We start from the raw sequence: 24,414 nt of genomic DNA on the forward strand, positions 1-24,414 counted from the left end.
CAGCAGAGGGCATCAGTGGCACACCTCTGGTCGGCAGTGCACTGCCTATTACAAATACATAACTAATAATATCGAGCATGCGTTTGGATTATTGGACTGAAAAGCATGCATTTCACACAACGTTGAACTAGTAAATGGTGCAATGGTGCTACAATGGTGGGCTCGTTAAAGCTGCAGTTTTACCCAATTATTTATACAAATACTTTTATTTACAATGATATGAATGACAGGCCCGGGGCGGCCTAGCGGTCCACGGGCACCTAGGCTGCTAATCCAACCTGACAGCGTGCGGCAGGTTCGAGTCTCGATCCCGACAATCTTTTGCTGCGTGTCTCCCCCCCCACCCGCTTCTCTCTCCCCATTTTCTGTCAACCTACTGTATATCTGTCAATAGAAAAAGAAAAGGCAAAAATAAGAATAAGAAGAATATAAGTGAATAAGTAGTAGTACAATTAAGTTACTCTCCACCACTGGTTCTGTGTATATAGGCTACATGGAGACTGGAGATGTATTGTCTTGGTGTTATATGGTAAATTAAATGTGGGTTTGTTTCTTCTGTTGGAACAAACTGTGAAGACGAATATCCCAGAGGGGACAAAACAAAAGAAGACCATTACGTTTCCAATGTCTTCCTCAGAATATGACAGTTACTGTACATGTAGAGATGATAATTATCACACCTGCATGGTGTTTGACTGTGAATGCTCGGGGGCACCAGAGCCATTGAAATACGACAGGAAATATCTTTTCACAGCAGACGTTTTTAACTGAAATCTTTGCTTGTAGGCCGGGGGTCCCTGGGGGGGTCCCTGGGGGGTCCCTGGGGGGTCCCTGGGGGGTCCCTGCTGGAACAACATATTGTGAGATGGAGTTTAGCGGCCGAACACATATCATTCTGGGGGTCCTTGACGTGAAAAAGTTTGAGAACCACTGGACATACGTAGAAACATGGGTTTTTCAGAAAACTGTTTAACCCATTCTGACCTGAGATCAGATTCATACGAGGTTTCCACGGGACACACACTGGGTCTGATTAACCCATTCTGACCTGAGATCAGATTCTAAAAATGTCAGTCGTTCTTCGAATTTTTCAAAAATAGCAGACCTACAAGCTCGTATCGCGCCACTCGGTGGCGCGATATGAGCTTGTAGATCTGCTATTTTTCAATAGCTAAAGCATAACATGATGCCAACACCAAAATGGGTGCCCGGTCAGAATGGGTTAAGAAGACATTTGTAGAATCCGGTCTCAATGGGTTATAATTTATAAATGAAGGTAAGAAAGTCATTATTATATGCAGAATGTGCAGTCCATTGTTATTAATTGGACTGTAATTATTGTGTTCATCACTTTCATCGTTGCAGCTGGTGAGACGAGGCTGATTCTAATTACTTCATGTGCCGCTGGCTAGCTTTAACTATAGTAATGCATCCTAATTTCAAATAATTATAGTGGATTCAAAAAAAGTTATATTTCTAGTTGTGTGTGTGTGTGTGTGACCTTTAAACAGATCTTAAATCTGAGTTCTTCCTGTATACTATTTAAAATGCTGCCCTTTATCCCAAAGTGACTGCAAAGAATTTCTGCTATTTGTTAAAAGCTTTATACCCTGTCATAACACGTATAATATAATGATGCGATGTGACATAGCTCGGTTTACAAAATGCAGTACCCCCTCCAACTCTATACACTTTCCCCCATTTTCAACTATCTTTTATTGTATTGTACTCGACACTTTCACAAACGTTTGTTCTCTCATGCCAATAAAGCTCCTTTGAATTGAAATTAATTGGATAATATATATATATAGTCCTCCCCTGCTCTGAGATGGCAGGCATTTCTGCTGCTGGTTGCATAACCCGTTTAGACCTGAGTACGATTCCACAGATGTCTTCTAAACAGTGCCGTCTCCAGGAGGACCATTCCACAGATGTCTTCTAAACAGTGCCGTCTCCAGGAGGACCATTCCACAGATGTCTTCTAAACAGTGCCGTCTCCAGGAGGACCATTCCACAGATGTCTTCTAAACAGTGCCGTCTCCAGGAGGACCATTCCACAGATGTCTTCTAAACAGTGCCGTCTCCAGGAGGACCATTCCACAGATGTCTTCTAAACAGTGCCGTCTCCAGGAGGACCATTCCACAAAATGTCTTCTAAACACTGGCCAATCTGGACTGGAGGGGCACAAAATCCAATCTGGGTGGGCAATGCCCCCCAATGCCCCCCTGTAGAGACGGCACTGCTTCTAAATCATGACAGTTTATCTGAAAATACCAATTTTTCTATGTCAGGTTCTATGTCAGGTTCTCAAACTATTTCATGTCAAGGCGTTCCCCAGAAATTCTATGAAATTGACCCCCATCTGAAAATATGTTGTTCCAGGGACTCCCCAGAAGCAAGGTTTTGAGTCAAAAAAACGTTCGCTCTGAAAGATTTGCACCACATGTTCAGGATTTAAAAAAAGCAGACCTACAAACTTGTAGATCTGCTATTTTTCAAAAGCTAAAGTATAACATAAATGATCCCAAATACCAAAAGGGTGTTCCCGCCCAAAATGGGATAAAGAAATACCCGGAAATATTATCTCTATAAATTATCCCTTAATGGCTTTATCCTGGACTGCATGGGTTGCATAGAATGTCCTTTCCTCTCCGCCGTCATCATCATCATCAACATCATTATGCTGTGTCTGCATCGCCATGCTAATCCACATGATCAATGTTCCCCGCGCCGCACAGCGACCTCATTACGGTAACGCTGTACAGTACCTTTTTTTTGTCCAAATGTTTTATTGTGTAGCGCGCCGCTGGTGCATAGAACGCACCTCGGGGCATTGTTCTCTTCCCTTAAGCGATTAAAACAGGGAAAGCATGCAGTGTAATTTTACATTATTCGAGGGGCGCTCCTATATACAGGTCTAATGATTGTTTTTAGTTAAACAAACATTAAAAACGCCAACGCAAACACAAACATTAAATGCCATGACAAGTATGTACTTCCCTGCTTTCCAGAGGTCTTAGTTTTGCACCTACAAACAATATAAATGCATTTCAGACAAAAGTTGATTTATTCAAGTTTTATAGAAGCCTACATTTGAAAGCCTGGTGGCACCAGAATCCCCAAAATACTGCTTTACTTCTGATTCTGACACTATTTTGCCTACGGGTCCCACATTCAAACCCGAATCAACTTTTTGTCCTATTGTTAACAACGCATCCATGCCTGATTGCCTTCACAAAAAAGGTGTCATATGAAGTTGACTCTCTTTGCCAAACTGTTCAACGCCCTACTACTCACAACCTCACTAAGCAGGAAGACGCAGTTCTACGTGAACTCTCACAAAATGAAGACATTGTCATAAAAAGAGCGGACAAGGGCGGTGCAGTGGTAGTCTGGGGCAGAGACCAATACATACAGGAAGCACATAATCAATTGTATAACGCCGAATATTATAAACCACTATCATCCAACCCAGTGGCGTCACTACGCAGCGACAGGCCCTGACGCAGGATGGTCCAGAGTGCCCCCACCCCCCACCACCAAGCCGCTTTAGAAACAAATTAACTATGTTTAAAACAACGGTTTGATGAATATGAATAGATTCAAGCTGTGGCAAGTGGCATTATATATCAAATTCGGTCTCTTTTCTGTTTAGCCAATTATGAAAAGAAACTAAGAAAACAGCCAAAACAATGTGCTATCAATCTATAAAGCCATGTTGCGCAGCACGGGAAACTACAAAGCGGCAAGCTAGAAATGCTCAATAAAGTAAACAACAAAATAATCAAGTACTCACTGGCATTTTATTTTAAACTATTCATTTTGTTTCTCAAAGCTGTTTTGACCACAAGAAATGAGCTGATGGGCAGAATGGACAGTTAGTTGCGCAGCAGCGGCAGCGCGCTGTATGCGCCCCTGCACAATTAATTATGCTCAAGTCCTCCATGTAAAATGCAGCAACATTCCATTTCCAACATAACAATGTCCATATGAAATCTCCATATGAAAAGCTTTGTTTGAAGACCACCCACAGGCAGCAGGCCACTTGAATTAGCACCTTGGACAGCGGGTTGAGAGGAGAAAAAAAATTAGACAGCAGGTCATTCACATCCAGCTGGCGCGCACGGGTATTCTCGATGGACAGAGTGGCAAGTCCACTGAGCCGACCCTGTCCCATTGTACTCCTCAGATAACTTTTGATCAGCCATAATTTTGAGAATGAACGTTCGGCTGATGCCACTGTGACTGGAATGGTTAGGAAAAGCAGCAATACAGTGCAGACTTCGCCAAAACTAGCACTAATGCTGCTGTTCTCCACAATAGTCAGTTTTGTGAGCTCTCGGATGGTCTTCACGTTTGAAATGCTGTCTCTCAGGCACTCACGGAATGATACAGGTTAAGTCGTGATTGTATTTTTCTACAATGGTTTGCGACGTAAAATCAACCTCAGTTAACAATATATTGTTAAGGGGCCCGCCGCCTCTTTATTTATTTTTATTTTTTAAATTTGCCACCTCTTTTTCTTTTTTTTCTCCAGACCTGGGTGTGCCCTCAGGCGTCATGGGCCCCCACGCAATCGCGTTGTCTGCGTCACGGTAGTGACGCCCCTGATCCAACCCACTTGAACATATGAAACGTGAACTGACTGACATTTTAGACAACGCAATGGGCCAGAAGTGGATAACAGAAAAGGAAAGGGATTTTCTATGCAAAACCGGTCCAAGGATTCCTACGTTCTACATGTTACCAAAAATACATAAGAATCTGACTAACCCCCCAGGCCGACCCATCATCAGTGGTATAGACTATCTCTGAACCAGCCTCCCAATACATTGATCACTTCATTAAACCATTTGTATTTACTCTCCCATCTTACATACAAGACACCACACATGTCTTAAATAAAATAGAGGAGATCAAGAACATTGGAAATGCATTCATGGTCACTATGGATGTCACATCGCTATACAGTAACATCAAGCATGAAGATGGTCTTAAAGCTGTGAAACATTCCCTCCAGCTGAGGACAGACGAAGAGCCACCGAATCAATCCACTATGACTCTAATCGAATGGACTCTAAACAACAATGTATTTGTCTTCCAGGAAAAGCTATTCAGACAGAAACGAGGCACTGCCATGGGGGCAAGCTTTGCTCCCAACTACGCGTGTCTCTACCTTGGACACTGGGAGGATAAACACATCCATGGCCCCTCCAACCCCCACCGGGACAATATCATCTGGTACGGACGATACATTGACGATTCTATAACGGTGATCTACAAGATCTTATACAGTTCCACAAGTATCTCAACACTACCAGTGACAGCATAGAACTGTCCATAGAACACAGTCAGACTGAAATCAATTTCCTGGACCTGAAAATCACAAAAACACCTTCGGGAGAGCTACACACAACCATATTCAGAAAGGACACGGATCGTAACACTATTCTACACGGCAACAGCTTTCATCCTTCTCACCTCATAAAAAATATCCCCTTCGGCCAATTTCAGACGCATATAAGATCAAGAAAATTACTTCTCCTCCAAAGCTGTTGACATGAAAAACCGATTTATTGAGCGCGGCTACAAACAAACCGAGTTGGAAACATCACCGAGTCCTCAAGGTAAAAGAGATGGACAGAAAGAGCCTCCTGAGTTCCAAACAGAAACGCCCATTCAAAAATAATGTTTTTTTCACATCCACGTTCAGCAAACAGTCGGCTCATATTCACAACATCATTAAACGTAACTGGAGTCTGCTACACAGTGACCCAGGTATGAAGGAGATCTTCTCTTCATCAACAAGAGGGCGCCCGCCCCACGCTACAGAACAAGCTGATGCGCAGTCATTTACCACCTAAATCTAGTTGGCTTCCGAAACCTGTCTGCAATTTTCCATGTGGTCACTGTACCCACTGCGACAATATTCCCAAAACAAATACATTCATTGATGTGTACACTAACCATATATACAAAACCAATCATTTTGCAAATTGTAACACAACCTTCATTGTTTATGGCCTCGAATGTCCCTGTGGTTGTTTTTATACTATCACGGGAGCACGGGAGCCCCTCCTCTCTGAAAGCTACAGCAATAGAAGCTATTCAAAGCGACATCAGAGGTGGTGACAGACTCAACAAACTGCTCCAAAGAGAAACATATTGGATAGTTACTCTAAAAGCCACAACATTTCCTGGCCTTGATGAAGTTGATTTCCTGCATGCCTTTCCTCTGATAGCCCTGCATTTATATATATATATATATATATATTTTTTTGTTATATGTTTTGTTATTTTTTGATTTAGTAACTAAAATGAAATAATTTATGACAATGAAATAATAACGATGTAATGATATGATTGGATCACACCCACCACCTGGCTGTATTTAAGGGTGACTAATCAGCCAAGCTGGCAGATAGACCCTGACGAAGACCTTTTTGGTCGAAACGCGTTGGTCCTGTTATTTATTTGCCTTGCTCATCTTCAAATAAACTATTTAATTTTTCACCAAAGACGGAGTGCCTTCTACATTAAATGCCATTACATCACCTAATGATAGCATCAAGAGTTAGACTTTAATATATTAGCTCCCCTCACTTCACACAGGTGTGATTATATGATATACGCAGGTGCATGCACGCACTCGAACACACACACACACACACACACACACACACTTGCGCACATACACACACACACACACACACACACACACACACCTCTGACCGCCCTGCTTGTTGAAGACGCACGCTAGCGCCACCACCTGGCCGGTGGCTCTGCTGGGCACGGGAACACACAGCATGGACGAGATCTCACACGCCAGCATACTGGACAGCTGTCTGCGCTCCTCCTGATGGACGAGAGACACAGAGGGAGAGAGAGAGAGGGAGAGAGAGAGAGAGAGAGAGAGAGAGGGAGAGGCAGAGAGAGAGAGAGAGAGAGATAGATTAACAGACAGACAGACAGACAGACAGACAGACAGACAGACAGCCAAGACAAGAGAGTGAAAGACAACACTGAAGAATGTCCACCATGCTGTGTGTGTGTGTGTGTGTGTGTGTGTGTGTGTGTGTCGATGAGGAGCAAACCATCTGGGATGGACTAAGTGCATGATGTGAACAGCAGAGATGATCCTTCCTTACCACACTGTGTGTGTGTGTGTGTGTGTGTGTGTGTGTGTGTGTGTGTGTGTGTGTGTGTGTGTGTTCCTTACCACACTCATTTCCAGTAGAGAGATGGACCGCTTCTTCTCAACCACCTGACCGAATCGCCCAAACATCAGCTGGAGAGAGACAGAGAGAGAGAGAGGGGGCGGGGGGAGGGGGGGTCGAGAGGTGAGATGAAAGGAGATGAGCAATATCCACCAACCACATTTTTCACATGTCTCCACCCTTCTCCGCTCCCTCCATTGGCTCCCCTTTCACATGTCTCCACCCTTCTCCGCTCCCTCCATTGGCTCCCCTTTCACATGTCTCCACCCTTCTCCGCTCCCTCCATTGGCTCCCCTTTCACATGTCTCCACCCTTCTCCGCTCCCTCCATTGGCTCCCCTTTCACATGTCTCCACCCTTCTCCGCTCCCTCCATTGGCTCCCCTTTCACATGTCTCCACCCTTCTCCGCTCCCTCCATTGGCTCCCCTTTCACATGTCTCCACCCTTCTCCGCTCCCTCCATTGGCTCCCCTTTCACATGTCTCCACCCTTCTCCTCTCCCTCCATTGGCTCCCCTTTCACATGTCTCCACCCTTCTCCGCTCCCTCCATTGGCTCCCCTTTCACATGTCTCCACCCTTCTCCGCTCCCTCCATTGGCTCCCCTTTCACATGTCTCCACCCTTCTCCGCTCCCTCCATTGGCTCCCCTTTCACATGTCTCCACCCTTCTCCGCTCCCTCCATTGGCTCCCCTTTCACATGTCTCCACCCTTCTCCTCTCCCTCCATTGGCTCCCCTTTCACATGTCTCCACCCTTCTCCGCTCCCTCCATTGGCTCCCCTTTCACATGTCTCCACCCTTCTCCGCTCCCTCCATTGGCTCCCCTTTCACATGTCTCCACCCTTCTCCGCTCCCTCCATTGGCTCCCCGTTCACATGTCTCCACCCTTCTCCGCTCCCGCCATTGGCTCCCCTTTCACATGTCTCCACCCTTCTCCGCTCCCGCCATTGGCTCCCCTTTCACATGTCTCCACCCTTCTCCGCTCCCGCCATTGGCTCCCCTTTCACATGTCTCCACCCTTCTCCGCTCCCTCCATTGGCTCCCCTTTCACATGTCTCCACCCTTCTCCGCTCCCTCCATTGGCTCCCCTTTCACATGTCTCCACCCTTCTCCGCTCCCTCCATTGGCTCCCCTTTCACATGTCTCCACCCTTCTCCGCTCCCTCCATTGGCTCCCCTTTCACATGTCTCCACCCTTCTCCGCTCCCTCCATTGGCTCCCCTTTCACATGTCTCCACCCTTCTCCGCTCCCTCCATTGGCTCCCGGTCGCTACCGGACCGCACAGAAAAACAAAACTCTGATGCTGGCCTTCAAAGCAACCAAAGGTATATGGCAACCCCATATGTTCAAAGGCCGGCAGAACCTTCACTAGAACAGCCGGGACAACGCTCCACACTTCCTAGACACTTTTCCCATCTGGCTCCAAAAGTATGGAATGAACTTTCCCCGTTGCAGTCAGAACTGCAGACTCAATCTTCTGTCGTAGTCTCTTCAGACTCCATCTTAGCCCACAGCCCTTACCGTAGCACTTGCCCTAGCCAGCCCTCGACGAACAACTTACAGGCTTATGCTAAGGCTCAACTTATGTAATTTAGATATAGCAGCATGTTATGTAGACAGATACCATGTCATTATTGATGTGGCATTCCATAGCATTCTATAGCACGCCGCAGTCCCGCCCCCTTTCATGACGACGCCAGGACCAGGAAATGATTCCCAATGCATTTTTCCCATAGACATTTAAAAAAGTATGTATGTAAAGATGGTTACGCCGCGGACAAAGCCAAGTAGTATTTGTGACTCTCTTTGATGCAGAGACAAGACTAACTGTTCAGGAGAGGAGAAAAGCTTTATTCTTTTTTATCCAAATAAAAAAACTGGTGGCTCAAACTAAACAACTAATATGTCATTTTGAACGACGGTTACAGCAGTCGGCTCTGGCAACTGGAAATAGATCAGTGCTCGATACATAACCCTGCTCTCCGTCGCAGCCCTTTCTACTACGGCAGAACCTACACTTACACGCAGTGTCTACAACGCCATGTCATAACCATGTTTATTGAAATTATAGCCGTCATACATTTACACAGATTGCTCCATCGCCTCTCCTATGCTGTGTAATGTGTTGGCATGCTATGAAGAAATAACACTAACATCTTATGTCATATGTTTATTGAAACGGTTTTAGAATGACACGGATTGCTCCAGCACCTTCCTCTTTCCACTGCTGATCATGTCCAGTGCATGTAAGAATTAAGCAATATCGGCAAGTTAGCTGACGCGCGACGGGGTGTTTATGTTTGACACACGCTGCATAGACGCGTCACCATGGGAACCAATGTCGCCGTCGCCGAGGGCTGTTTGCTTATGGATTTTGACAGCTACGGCGCCGGTATGAGGCCTGCGGATCAGGCTCTGTTCATTGTTCCACCGTTCCAACTAAACAAAAGGTGACAGAGCCTTTCAGGTTGTGGCGCCCACACACTGTGGAATTCTCTTCCGCAGGCGTTGAGATCTGCAGCCGATCGGTGGACATTTTTAAGAACAAACTCAAAACTCTATACAATTTGCACTGCAGGCAATTCTCCAAAATCACTTTGTGAGTTTTCTCTGTGAGAAGTGCTGAATAAACACAATTTACTTACTTACCTAATTACTTACTTACATCCATTCCTCCCTCCCTCCCTCCCTCCATCCAATCCTCCCTCCCTCCCTCCCTCCACCCACCCACCCATCCATTCCTCCCTCCCTCCCTCCCTCCCTCCATCCATCCCTCCCTCGATCCATCCATCCATTCCTCCCTCCCTATCTCCCTCCCTCCCTCCATCCATCCCTCCATCCATCCATCCCTCTCTACCTCCCTCCATCCAATCCTCCATCCATCCAATCCTCCCTCCCTCTATCCCTCTTCCGTCCATCCATCGATCCCTCCCTCTCTCCCTCCCTCCATCCAATCCTCCATCCATCCAATCCTCCCTCCCTCCCTCCATCCATCCATCCCTCCCTCCATCCAATACTCCATCCATCCCTCCCTCCCTCCCTCCATCCATCCATCCCTCCCTCCATCCAATCCTCCATCCATCCCTCCCTCCCTCCCTCCCTCCCTCCCTCCCTCCCTCCCTCCATCCCTCCATCCAATACCCCCTCCCTCCCTCCCTCCCTCCATCCCTCCCTCCATCCAGAGAACCAGAATGATCAAATGAAATCTCTAGTTGAGGTAAAGTAAATCCTCCATCGGCGCGGAATCCCTCGAATATTATTCCCCTTTCACTTACTGTGAATGTAAAGTAATCTAAAACAGCTCCGCCAACGCTCCACACGCACGCACACGCACACACGCATGCACGCACGCACACACACACACACAGACTCTCCTCATCCCCCCTGGCTCCCGGGCTGTGAATTGTGTGGGTCTTTATCTCGCAAGGCTCATTTATTTCCACTTTGCTTTAGCCATTTCAACAGGAATAAAAACTCCCCCTCCCCCCATTACCCCCATCACTTAGGTAATGCAGATGTTGAACAATATTTTAACTCTTGAGAGCGTATACAATGAATGTTTCATTTTACGAGTTAAAGATGTATAAGGGTCCATTTGGTTACCAACTCTCCATTTAGCTGGGGACCACCTGGAACCCCCTAAAGGACCACTGGTTGAGAACCACTGCCCTATAATAATGAATAATGAATTGCATTTTTTTATAGCGCTTTTCTATGCACTACGTGCCTACTCCAAGTGCCTTACAATGGTTCATTCATTCATACATTGGGAGGTGAAGCGGCGAACAGTCGACGCCAGCGTCCTCACTTCCCACCCCCATTCCAACCCTCCAAGCAGGGAGGCACTGGGTCCCATTTTTAGAGTCTTTGGTATGCCCCTGCCGGGGATCGAACCCCGACCTCCCAGTCTCAGGGCAGACACTCTAACCACAAAGCCACTGAGCTGGTAATCCATTGTTTCATTATATCTGGATTATACAGCCCTGAGGTCCCATAGCCTATAATACATAATACATATGCATTCAGACTCGTCAAACATTGAGGAAGCTGTGTTAGCTTCGCTGGAACAGACGTATCATCATGACTAGTAATAATAATAAGTGAGGCTGCTTGCCAGATGTGGGGTGCCGCATTTCAGAAATAATGAATATTGCCATTCATTACACATGTATAGATTTGGTCAACTGTAATAACTGGCAGCGAAATCAACCCAGTGGAAATAAAACATGCAGCCCTGCGTGAAATATAGCAAATGGACGAATGGGGGAAAAAAGGTAAACAAGAAACTAATACATGAACAAATTAAACGTGAAATTAAAACTAAATGGACACATCCATGAAGTATTGGACGGTATATATTAATTCATAAATTAATGAATAAAGACATGCATGAATCAAACTAACTTGCTCAGGAACTCTCAACTCGGTATCGGCCGATATGACCCCTGCAAACAATATCGATATTATCGACCGATGTATGTAATGTAATGTAATATCGTGCATCTCATATAATAATATTCAGAATCACAGGTGGAACAGTTGAACCTTGTACAGTTGGTCTTTTGGCTGTTCTGTGTACCCGGGATTTTATGTCAAGGCCGATTATTTATTCATCCATTCATGTGTGTGTGTGTGTGTGTGTGTGTGTGTGTGTGTGTGTACTCACAGGGAAGCTGATCTCCTCCTCCAGGACTTTGTCTCCGACCACCTGAAAACCACACAGGTCAGATCAACAGGTGAATTATTCTATCTGTCCCTATTGCTGTGGAAAAAGCAACATGCTACTACATAATTCATGTGTGTGTGTGCGTGTGTGCGTGTGTGTGTGTGTGTGTGTGTGTGTGTGTGTGTGTGTGTGTGTGTGTGTGTGTGTGTGTGTGCATGTGCGCGTGCGCGTGTGTGTGTGTGTGTGTGCGTGCGTGCGTCTGACCTGACAGAAGAGCTGTTGGTTATCCTCAGACACCAATAGGAGACAGCAACACTGAGACTTGGTCTGCTGCTGGAGCTGTGAGACAGACAGACAGACAGACAGACAGACAGACAGACAGACAGACAGACAGACAGACAGACAGACAGACAGACAGACAGACAGACAGACAGACAGACAGACAGACAGACAGACAGACAGACAGACAGACAGACAGACAGACAGACAGACAGACAGACAGACAGATTAATCATTGCTGTGACTGCTGTCACACAAGTCGAGATCACAGCTGGACATTATAACTAAGCAATCACTTTCAGACAAAACACACGCCGCAACTCCTTGGGCAGTGTTGTACCCGAACGTGTTCAAAGAACCGATCGTTCATGAACGCATTCGTATTTTTGGTGAACGTGAACTGAACTGAACGCATTGTATTTCTGCCTGATGAACGTCATTGTCAATGTGAACGCGTTCATTTCTGGCGTTGTGTGAACGTGACTTTCTCACGTTCAACTTCGTTCAAGAGTGAGTGTTTCCATAAAGTCATCCAGGCGAAATCCCCAGCGCTAAAACACACCCTAAACAAGCCTTAATATCTAGTGGAAAGCCCACCGATAAGTCATTATCCGACACAAATTAACTAATCATTCTCAGCCGTACAATTTCACTAGGTAACGGTAATGGAGATATTGTATCGTATTGTATGGGGAGAGTTTAGTGAATGATAAGGGGACGTCACAGGACAACAGCAGTAGCTGTGTGGGGTGAGTTTAGTGAATGATAAGGGGACGTCACAGGACAACAGCAGTAGCTGTGTGGGGTGAGTTTAGTGAATGATAAGGGGACGTTGCAGGACAACAGCAGTAGCTGTGTGAGGTGAGTTTAGTGAATGATAAGGGGACGTTGCAGGACAACAGCAGTAGCTGTGTGGGGTGAGTTTAGTGAATGATAAGGGGACGTTGCAGGACAACAGCAGTAGCTGTGTGGGGTGAGTTTAGTGAATGATAAGGGGACGTTGCAGGACAACAGCAGTAGCTGTGTGGGGTGAGTTTAGTGAATGATAAGGGGACGTTGCAGGACAACAGCAGTAGCTGTGTGGGGTGAGTTTAGTGAATGATAAGGGGACAACAGCAGTGCGCATTGATATGACATCAAACTGGTGTTTTTGTCCAAACGCGTGCCACAGACCAATCAGCGCGTTGCGAAGTGACAAAACAAAATCACGGAGCGCAGCGAATCAGGTTGGAAACCAGGCTATAGTGTCACGTACAGTAGGTGTACAGTAGAAGGGGCTGCACACAGAGGCCAGAACCTCTAGTAATGAAAATGTGTATCACGCCCAATCGTTAAAAATGATTAAAAGAATACGATACAGTAATCCTTAGCTTATTAAAAAAATCCTCCCAACATCGACTTATATATAAACAAACGCTGTGGGATATGACATGCTGCAGAATGCCATTAATTTGATATGAGATCAATTCATTTCACTCAATAGGCATGAAGCACAACCTCTCAGAGACTTATTCTATAAAAGGTGTGGTCCAGAGTTATAGGACGCCGTAAAGACGGAAATCCGTTTGTAAAATAAACCCATTAGTGACTGTGTGAGTGTGTGAGTGTACCAATGCAACCGGATGGATCCGTACGGCTCCATTTGGTTCACTCTGAGAGGCAAATGCACACTCAGGATCCCACAGGTGTAGCCGTCCAATGTGCAACAGGTAGCGCACGCACGCACGCACTAACGCGCATACTGCTCCACCCCGTCAACAATACATACTGTACAATACACGAGTAAGACGCGCAAACGCGGGAAGCGAACGCAGCTCGTACATATTTGGGTTTTGGACGTATAGCTGCTTTGGGGACTCCTTATATGGTGCCCCTTTTGTGCCCATATATGGAGCTGAGTGGACCTGGCCCCTTTTGTGCCCATATATGGAGCTGAGTGATTGCTGATGAACACACTCCATATTTGGATAGCGGGACAGACACACACACACAGACAGACAGACAGACAGACAGACAGACAGACAGACAGACAGACAGTAAGTGCTCACTGCGTTCGCAATAATTAACATACTGTTAATCTCCTGACTACCCCCCCCCCCCCCCCCCCCCCCACAGATATCTGCTGTAGAGTTGGTCGGAGTCGTTCACAAGCAATCTCTCTCTCTCTCTCTCTCTCTCTCTGTCTCTCTCAGCATGTCCGTAGTAAGTAACAGCTCAAACAGCACGTCCAGCCAGCCTGGACCAATAACCTCTCAGTTCCTACAGAGAGAGAAATTGACTCAATTGGATGAAGAGGCAATATGGAGGCTGGAAACGGATTGGACATTAGATGAAGTCGAGGCAAACATCATACAGTGTAGTAGTGTTAGACACCCCGGGGCCCCCCGGGGCACATGGCTTTGAAAAGCATTATTCCATACTAGAAAAGCTTACAGCAGCAGCCATTCTCATTTTGGTACTTAGGCCTGACGTCGAAATAAGAAAACTGTATAAAGAATATATATTCAAAGATTTGTGACACATTTTCACGATAAAAAAAAAAATAGCAGACATACAAGTTCATAGTGCGCCACTCGGTGGCGCACTATGAGCTTGTATATCTGCTATTTTTCAATAGCTAAAGCATAACATAATGCTAACACCAAAAGGGGTTCCCGCCCGAAATGGGTTTAGTAAAATAAAGTATCAATACTGCGGTGTGGAATGGATATAATACTCTGTTATAAAAGTGAACATCCGGAATTCAGAGTAAAAGTGCAAAAGTGTTGGCTTCAAAATGTACTTAAAGTACAAACAGTAAAAGTTCTCATTGTGCACACGGCACAATTCAAGGTTTCGAATAACAAATACTTTGAAAATAGCAGATCTACAAGCTCTTTTTACAAGCAAGTTTCAAATGGCCGAAATGCATATGAGGCTAATGTGGTTAAATAATATATGTTTTGAATACATTAACTCAATTGATTCATTGAAAAGGAATCAAGATTAATTCATTGAGTCACTTCGGCTCAGATTGACCATAAACCATTCATTGCAAAGATATTGCATGTTAGTATGGCAGTGTGGCTCTGCTCATGTGATATCAGATGATCTGCGTATACCGAGACACAGGTCTGACATCACATTTGATATCTCTGATTATCTGTGCAACGAGACACAGCTCTGATATCAAACAACAAAACACAGAAACAACACATCGACACATCATTCAACACAATGGCAAACAATACAATAATATCCCATAACCCCTGGACTATAAGAACTACAGGGAGGAGAGGCCGGGGAGGTGGGGGGAAATCTTAACGCAGACGCCGCACGAGCTGCTTGACAGCTCAGCATGGAGAATGAGTGGTGAGCTGAGGCTGCTTAAGTAGGCCGCCTGAAATGCACTGTGGGAATGTGGGTGTGGCCTAGAGAGGCATGCCGATTTAAAGAAGCAGAATCAATTACTAGAGGGGGAATGAATGAGGGGAACTAATAACCTTCTGCCCTCCGTCAACTATCGCTACGCTTGATTTCATCGCCCCCATCGGGGGATGTCGTTACGGAGGTAACTGATGAAGTGTTAAGAGCAGATAGATATAAACAGCTGAGCGGCCAACACCGGTAGAGAGAGAGAGAGAGAGAGAGAGAGATAATTATGTAAGCGCCACTTACATAATTGATGACTTTGAGCTGGAGCGAGGTGGCGTCGAGGTCATACAGCTCACCTGAAACAGAGAGTTAGAAACAGGTGTTTCAGATATAGCCAACGGTCTCTACACGCTCTTATAACTATAACTCCCCAATGTCTCTACACCCTCATATAACTGTACCTCCCCAATGTCTCAACACCCTCATATAACTATACCTCCCCAATGTCTCAACACCCTCATATAACTATACCTCCCCAATGTCTCTACACCCTCCCGTCTGTCTGACTACAGGCCTACTCATAGTCCAGTTTTGGGTGAAGAGGTGACCACCGAAAACTGCACCATGTACAGTACCACGTCACTGATGGTGATGGTGGTCACCGGTCACACAACACATCTCTCTACTAGAGACTATGAATAGGCCTTACCTCCCCAATGCCAGTGACAGACTGTCTGACACCCACCACAGCCACAACACCAGAGGGAGCCACCATGATCTGATGCCACCCAAATTTAGAACAAACGTGCGTGGGGGAAATTCTCAGGAGTCCACGCTCCCCGGACAGAGGGACTGGTAATACAGATCATGCTCCCTTCTATGCACGAGGAGTCTAAGCTAGCTTCTTTTCACCTGACAGGGGAGAGTTTCCCCGGTTGGACGTAGTTCGTGGAAGGAACACGTTATTGCGACCAGTTCCTTTCCCCTCGATCAGGCGCCCATGCTGGCCAGGGGGAGGCAGTTTAGAGACCAGGATTACGGCATGTTTTTTTGTGAGGGTACCTACCCTAGGGGACACGGGGAGAACATGCAAACTCCACACACGTTAACCCCGCCTTGGGTTGGCGAAAGAAAATACACCCCCAGCGGGAATCGAACCAAGGACCTTCTCTAGCTGTGAGGCAGCACCGAAGCCCCTCCCCCATTGGCTTTTAACAACACCACAGTGTCGACACACCGTTACTACTTAGCAGCTCACACAACAACACTGGACCATTTCTGTGCATAATGCTACTGACACTCTGCAGCTTTCTGAAACTTTGCATGTGTGAAGTGGAGTGTTGTTGTTTACGCACAATGTGTGCACATCCATGCATGCAGCACCGCATGGAGGGAGTGCAGAGGAACAGTCCACGACAGAGAGAGGACGCGAGCGAGGGAGAAGAGAAACACCTTTCTGGTATACTGTTTTAATCAATAGCCTTTCAGTGTCAAAGCCTTAGTTCCTCAGCATGAAGATGAGAGAGAGAGAGAGAGAGAGAGAGAGAGAGAGAGAGAGAGAGAGAGAGAGAGAGAGAGAGAGAGAGAGAGAGAGAGAATAAATTGCAGACTCCTTGAAATAAAATTACTTAATATAACACCACAATTAGTTTAACCACTACAATATTGATATTTTCAAATTGCTGTGACTCTCAGAACTATAGATCAGAAAGCCTGTCTGAACTGGAGGTTTTTCTGACAACAGCTCGAGGTTCATGCTTTAGGTTGTTATTCGAGAAAGTAAAATATTTACTTTCTCTAATAACAACCGAAAACATGAACCATATTTACATAACACGCATATTTACATTACACGCGTGTGTGCGTGCCCGAGCGCCTGCCAGAGCGCGTGTTGTACGTGTGTGCACTGTGTGTGTAAAGACTTCCATTATACTCCTGAGCATATAAAGTGTGTTTTTCTGTGGAAGTGTAAAGTACCGTCACGGGGCCTGTTGTCAGGAACCCTCTCTCTGTGTGTGTGTGTGTGTGTGTGTGTGTGTGTGTGTGCGTGCACATGTCAAGGACGTGTTGCTGTTATTGACAGAAGCAATCTAAATTCATGAAAGGTTATTTATTCAGATGGCTTACAGTATTACCATGCATGGCCCTACACCCTGGAGAGTTGCTTATATACAGTACCAGTGTGGGTCTATTTGTGTGCGCGTCCGTGTGTGCGTGCATGTGTGTGTGTGTGTGTGTTTGTGTGTGTGTGTGTGTGTGTGTGGGGGGGGTCACATAGACACATTTGTTTGTGTCTATGTTTGTGGGGAAATCTATAATGCATTTGTTTGTTTACTTGGAGATGGGCCATGTTGATGTGATGCAGCATCTTTTCACTTTATTCTATTTCTTTTCGCAATAATACGGACCAGAAAAACTATTAGCTACTGCAGTGGTCCACTCCACGGACCCCCAGAATAACCATTACCTACTGCAGTGGTCCACGGACCCCCAGAACAACCATTAGCTGCAGTGGTTACTGCTCAGGGTTCATGGGGGGGGGGGGGGGGGGGGAGGGTCAACCTCACAGGTTACAATCTCAGAGTTAGTGGGTTTTTAGAATGTATTCTATGAACAAACAATTTCCTGGCCGGCCTGTCTGGAAAACGTCACGCCCGGTTGCGTTTGTTATTTCGTATGAGTTCATTGGCTGGGACTGACTGCTCATATGGCGGACGTGACTGCACACATATTGTTGAAAGGGACCGACAGTTAGCCAAACATCGCTAACAGAAAGCTAATCATATCCCGCCACGTACCATCGTATTGGTCACTTACTGGGGGTCCGTATTCCGTGAGTACACGTGCAAAAGCTCACAGAGTAGCACACTTGTACAACGTGTGCACTTGACAGTGCCTGGGGGGGTGGTACCCACCTGGTAGTCCTGAGGGGTGGTACCCACCTGGTAGTCCTGGGGGGTGGTACCCACCTGGTAGTCCTGGGGTAACACCTTTTTCGTGGTACCACTATATTCTAAGCAGTCAACACTAGATGGCGGCCGAGAGAGACAGGGATGCTTAACTGGGTGGACTATTAGTTGCGACTGGCCACAGTTTACTATGAAAACCTGCATCTGACATCTGTCAGTCTCGCCTCGTGACACTCCCCATATATGGCCAATATTATAATTAATTCCATATGTTGATCTGACCTCATCAAACGCTGTACCGTCAAGACACGCTGCATATGGCCAGTACAGAATGAATTCCATATGTTGATCTGACCTCATCAAACCCCTATAGATCTCCATATATGGAACTGTTGTTTCAGCTTCTCGCCCTCAGGGCGTCTTACCGGTTTAGAATGCTTTAAATATAACCCTCAGAAATCAAGTCATTTTGAGGCAGGGACAACTGCTATTTCTCTTTAAATGTGTGTATTTTAGTCAAATCTTTTGGTTTTGGGGGTCCATGTTCAGATTGGGGCGGGTCGTACCACAGAGCTCCAGGATGTTCTGGTCCAGTTGGCAGTAGTCCTGGTCGGACAGGGACAGGGGCGATAGCACCAGTGCATTGTGGGCCGTGATGGGGGAGGGGCTAAGGGGAGGTCTCTGGTACGACGACTGGAGGCTGCTGACGCGCTGACACGCGACTGATGCCTGGAGAGAAGAATCACACACGCACGCACGCACATTTGGTGAATTAACTGATCCTACTGATCCTATCACTGATCCTAAAAGCATCAAAAGTAGCAGATCTAAATCATGTGAGAATTTACATGAATTTACTATCAATGTAGGCATTTAGCGGATGCCGTTACCCAGAGCAACAGTGAATGATCACCCATAGGAAGTTACCCAGAGCAACAGTGAATGATCACCCATAGGAAGTTACCCAGAGCAACAGTGAATGATCACCCATAGGAAGTTACCCAGAGCAACAGTGAATGATCAGATCACCCATAGGAAGTTACCCAGAGCAACAGTGAATGATCACCCATAGGAAGTTACCCAGAGCAACAGTGAATGATCACCCATAGGAAGTTACCCAGAGCAACAGTGAATGATCAGATCACCCATAGGAAGTTACCCAGAGCAACAGTGAATGATCAGATCACCCATAGGAAGTTACCCAGAGCAACAGTGAATGATCACCCATAGGAAGTTACCCAGAGCAACAGTGAATGATCACCCATAGGAAGTTACCCAGAGCAACAGTGAATGATCACCCATAGGAAGTTACCCAGAGCAACAGTGAATGATCACCCATAGGAAGTTACCCAGAGCAACAGTGAATAATAACCCATAGGAAGTTACCCAGAGCAACAGTGAATGATCACCCATAGGAAGTTACCCAGAGCAACAGTGAATGATCACCCATAGGAAGTTACCCAGAGCAACAGTGAATGATCACCCATAGGAAGTTACCCAGAGCAACAGTGAATAATAACCCATAGGAAGTTACCCAGAGCAACAGTGAATAATCACCCATAGGAAGTTATCCAGAGCAACAGTGAATAATCACCCATAGGAAGTTACCCAGAGCAACAGTGAATGATCACCCATAGGAAGTTACCCAGAGCAACAGTGAATAATAACCCATAGGAAGTTACCCAGAGCAACAGTGAATAATAACCCATAGGAAGTTACCCAGAGCAACAGTGAATAGTCATCCATAGGAAGTTACCCAGAGCAACAGTGAATGATCACCCATAGGAGGTTACCCAGAGCAACAGTGAATGATCACCCATAGGAAGTTACCCAGAGCAACAGTGAATAATAACCCATAGGAAGTTACCCAGAGCAACAGTGAATAATAACCCATAGGAAGTTACCCAGAGCAACAGTGAATAATAACCCATAGGAAGTTACCCAGAGCAACAGTGAATAATCACCCATAGGAAGTTACCCAGAGCAACAGTGAATAATAACCCATAGGAAGTTACCCAGAGCAACAGTGAATGATCATCCATAGGAAGTTACCCAGAGCAACAGTGAATAATAACCCATAGGAAGTTACCCAGAGCAACAGTGAATAATCACCCATAGGAAGTTACCCAGAGCAACAGTGAATAATAACCCATAGGAAGTTACCCAGAGCAACAGTGAATAATCATACATAGGAAGTTATCCAGAGCAACAGTGAATAATCACCCATAGGAAGTTACCCAGAGCAACAGTGAATAATAACCCATAGGAAGTTACCCAGAGCAACAGTGAATGATCACCCATAGGAAGTTACCCAGAGCAACAGTGAATGATCATCCATAGGAAGTTACCCAGAGCAACAGTGAATGATCACCCATAGGAAGTTACCCAGAGCAACAGTGAATGATCACCCATAGGAAGTTACCCAGAGCAACAGTGAATAATCATACATAGAATGCGGACAGAGGGAGAGAGCAGCAACGATAAGGTCTTTTCAGACGGGGAGTGAGTGAGTGACGCAGGCGCTGTCGCCTGGATCAGCCACAGGTCTGCTCAGGAGGGACACGTAGCTACAGGTCTGCTCAGGAGGGACACGTAGCCACAGGTCTGCTCATGAGGGACACGTAGCTACAGGTCTGCTCATGAGGGACACGTAGCTACAGGTCTGCTCAGGAGGAACACGTAGCTACAGGTCTGCTCATGTGGGACACGTAGCTACAGGTCTGCTCAGGAGGGACACGTAGCTACAGGTCTGCTCAGGAGGAACACGTAGCTACAGGTCTGCTCAGGAGGGACACGTAGCTACAGGTCTGCTCAGGAGGGACACGTAGCTACAGGTCTGCTCATGAGGGACACGTAGCTACAGGTCTGCTCAGGAGGAACACGTAGTTACAGGTCTGCTCATGAGGAACACGTAGCTACAGGTCTGCTCATGAGGGACACGTAGCTACAGGTCTGCTCATGAGGGACACGTAGCTACAGGTCTGCTCAGGAGGGACACGTAGCTACAGGTCTGCTCATGAGGGACACGTAGCTACAGGTCTGCTCAGGAGGAACACGTAGCTACAGGTCTGCTCAGGAGGAACACGTAGCTACAGGTCTGCTCATGAGGGACACGTAGCTATACAGGTCTGGAGGACTCGACACGTAGGATAACATTCCCAAAAAAAACGAGTTTCAAGTAATTTCATGAAGAAAGCAAATAAAAATCGAAGAAGTCACATACAGTTACACTTACATGTTTCTGTAAAGTGTTGAGATACACCTCATCCTGGTCTGTTAGGGGTTTACAGCTTACCTGTGAGACAGACACACACACACACACACACACACACGTGCACGCACACACAAGCACACACACATACACATATAGTTCATAGCACGCACACATACACATCATCACCTTTGTGATGATGGCTATGGCCGTTTTTTGTGCAAAACTAATGCTTGGAATGGATTCAGCATCATGAAAACCCCCTAGTTTGACACGTGCTCAACATTTCTAAACTTTGGTGTATACTCAACATGCCCGGGTTCACATTCTGGCTACATTGACTATATCTGACTGTATTCTCTTACAAGGGTTTATGAAACCTGTCACGCGTGACGCCAAAACAGGAGTCTTAAAAGCCTGGATGGCGGCCCGTTGAGGCCGGGCCGCTCCGTAGAGGCCGGGCCGCTCCGTAGAGGCCGGGCCGCTCCGTAGAGGCCGGGCCGCTCCGTAGAGGCCGGGCCGCTCCGTAGAGGCCGGGCCGCTCCGTAGAGGCCGGGCCGCTCCGTAGAGGCCGGGCCGCTCCGTAGAGGCCGGGCCGCTCCGTAGAGGCCGGGCCGCTCCGTAGAGGCCGGGCCGCTCCGTAGAGGCCGGGCCGCTCCGTACACCAAAGTGCTTTGAACCGCGGCTGATCCGTATCTTTATTGACCTGGCCAGTGGTGGAAAAAAAGGACTCACATTTTCAAATGTCAAAAAATCTTCAGTTCTACAAGCTACAGGCGTGCATGTGTGCGCGCGTGCATGTGTGTGTGTGTGTGTGGCTGCGTGCGCTCAAGATTGAGTGACTTACCAGTAAAACAGAAATGGCTTTACTCTTGTCCTGATCCAATAAAGGAACGATGAGCGCTGTGAGAAAGAGAGACAGAAAGAAAGAAAGAAGATAATGAAAAAGCGGTCCAGGGAACACATTAATTTCAAACGACTTGGAAACATTGATTCAGAGTACATTTGTTTTCTCTCTTGTTCTCTTTCTCTCACTGTCTCGCTGACACACTCAATTCTGTCTCTCTCCCCTCTCTCTCTCTCTATCTCTCTCTCTCTGTGTCTCCTGTCCTGTTCTCTCCCTCAGTCTGCCCGCCCGCCTGCCCCGCCGGTCCCGCCCGCCTGTCTGCCAGCCTGCCTGTCAGTAAAAGAATGATGGAGGGTAAAAGTGGACAAAAGGAATTAATGGTCCATCAGTCACCGACCTGTCACTTTTTGGTAGATTTCACAGCGCATGTACTGAAGCCATCCATCACAGAGATTGGGTAATTTTTTGGTTACAGACGTGAAAGAGCGTATATTATTAATTGAAGTGTGATTAATAACAGACAAAGACATCTTAACGAAACTCCTTAGCGTTAGTGAACTGATGTACGCGAGACGTGCTAACACTGGCCAGTGTTATTAAACTCTGAGCACGTGCAAATGGGCCTCAGGGAGAAACTTAAAGGTAGACCAAAAGTACCAAAAGCTAACCGTAACATTTTTTAAATTTCCTTCATCCCATAATGCCATTAATAAGGCACTAAATTATATCATGTCTCGCTAGATTTGTTGTTTTTCACTGTATTTGCCACTGTTGTCCTTCACGTTTTTGCCATGAGAAAAAAAAAGTGTTGTTGCTGTTGTTGTAACTGTTTGTTTTTTTACTGTTGTTGAGACCGAGGACAAATATTCACACGTGGACAATAAATTAAACCAACTAACTAAACCCCTAATGTTCAACATTGAACTATGTCATTAATACACCAGAGATGTTGTGTAGAAGTAATAAAAAAGTCCCCCTTTTCCGTTTAGCCTATAGAACTGGAGGTCTAGAACCTGGGGTCATGTGATCAGTGACATCACAAAGATGTACTTTTGTTATAAAGGATAGAGGGTGGACTGCCCCGCCCCCAGCTATTCATTTCAATGGAAGTTACTCCGTGGCGTTTTGAAGGAATCGGAATAATTTGATTTTGGGCGCCACAATTTGGACCAGGAATTTCCGTTGGCTTCCGTCCGGCCAAACTAAAGCATAGTGAAAATACATGTGCTGCAATCTGAGCCCTCCACCAGATGGCGCTGTGGCGCCGAATGAGTTTTAACAGGAGCTTGTGACTGAATAATTACCACATTGGATCCATGTGGAACACAGCATGTTTTAATCACATAAGCGTTTTTTTTGGACATAGAGGGTTTCCACCCGACGGACACAATGAGCGCGTTGATTGAAAGAATGAATGCCTGTAATCTATCCGATGTGGAGGATTGGTTCAACCTTTCTGTATAAACGCTTTCTTTTGTGTTCGAACACAACTGTTCTGCCAACGAGCTGCAACACTCTGTTCTGTTATCACTCACCCTGTTTCGTTATCACTCACTCTGTTCTGTTATCACTCACTCTGTTCCGTTATCACTCACTCTGTTCCGTTATCACTCACTCTGTTCCGTTATCACTCACTCTGTTCTGTTATCACTCACTCTGTTCTGTTATCACTCACTCTGTTCTGTTATCACTCACTCTGTTCCGTTATCACTCACTCTGTTCTGTTATCACTCACTCTGTTCTGTTATCACTCACTCTGTTCCGTTATCACTCACTCTGTTCCGTTATCACTCACTCTGTTCCGTTATCACTCACTCTGTTCCGTTATCACTCACTCTGTTCTGTTATCACTCACTCTGTTCTGTTATCACTCACTCTGTTCCGTTATCACTCACTCTGTTCCGTTATCACTCACTCTGTTCCGTTATCACT

At 46.2% G+C, this 24,414-nt stretch overlaps 1 protein-coding gene across 1 annotated transcript in view; it reads right to left on the bottom strand.

The window, feature by feature from the left end:
• pde2a (phosphodiesterase 2A) overlaps positions 1–24,414 on the bottom strand; it is a 229,510-nt gene that overhangs the window by 34,343 nt on the left and 170,753 nt on the right. Inside the window, exons 6-13 of the mRNA XM_080772141.1 lie at positions 22,483–22,538; positions 21,660–21,719; positions 18,991–19,153; positions 15,819–15,871; positions 12,147–12,221; positions 11,883–11,924; positions 7,221–7,289; positions 6,727–6,857 (exon numbers count right to left, since the gene is read on the bottom strand). Coding sequence (XP_080628267.1) covers positions 6,727–6,857; positions 7,221–7,289; positions 11,883–11,924; positions 12,147–12,221; positions 15,819–15,871; positions 18,991–19,153; positions 21,660–21,719; positions 22,483–22,538 — 649 coding nt within the window. The remainder of the gene's footprint in view (positions 1–6,726; positions 6,858–7,220; positions 7,290–11,882; positions 11,925–12,146; positions 12,222–15,818; positions 15,872–18,990; positions 19,154–21,659; positions 21,720–22,482; positions 22,539–24,414) is intronic.

This window comes from Protomyctophum bolini (assembly GCF_963924005.1).
Source record: "Protomyctophum bolini genome assembly, chromosome: 9".
NCBI classification, from domain to species: domain Eukaryota; kingdom Metazoa; phylum Chordata; class Actinopteri; order Myctophiformes; family Myctophidae; genus Protomyctophum; species Protomyctophum bolini.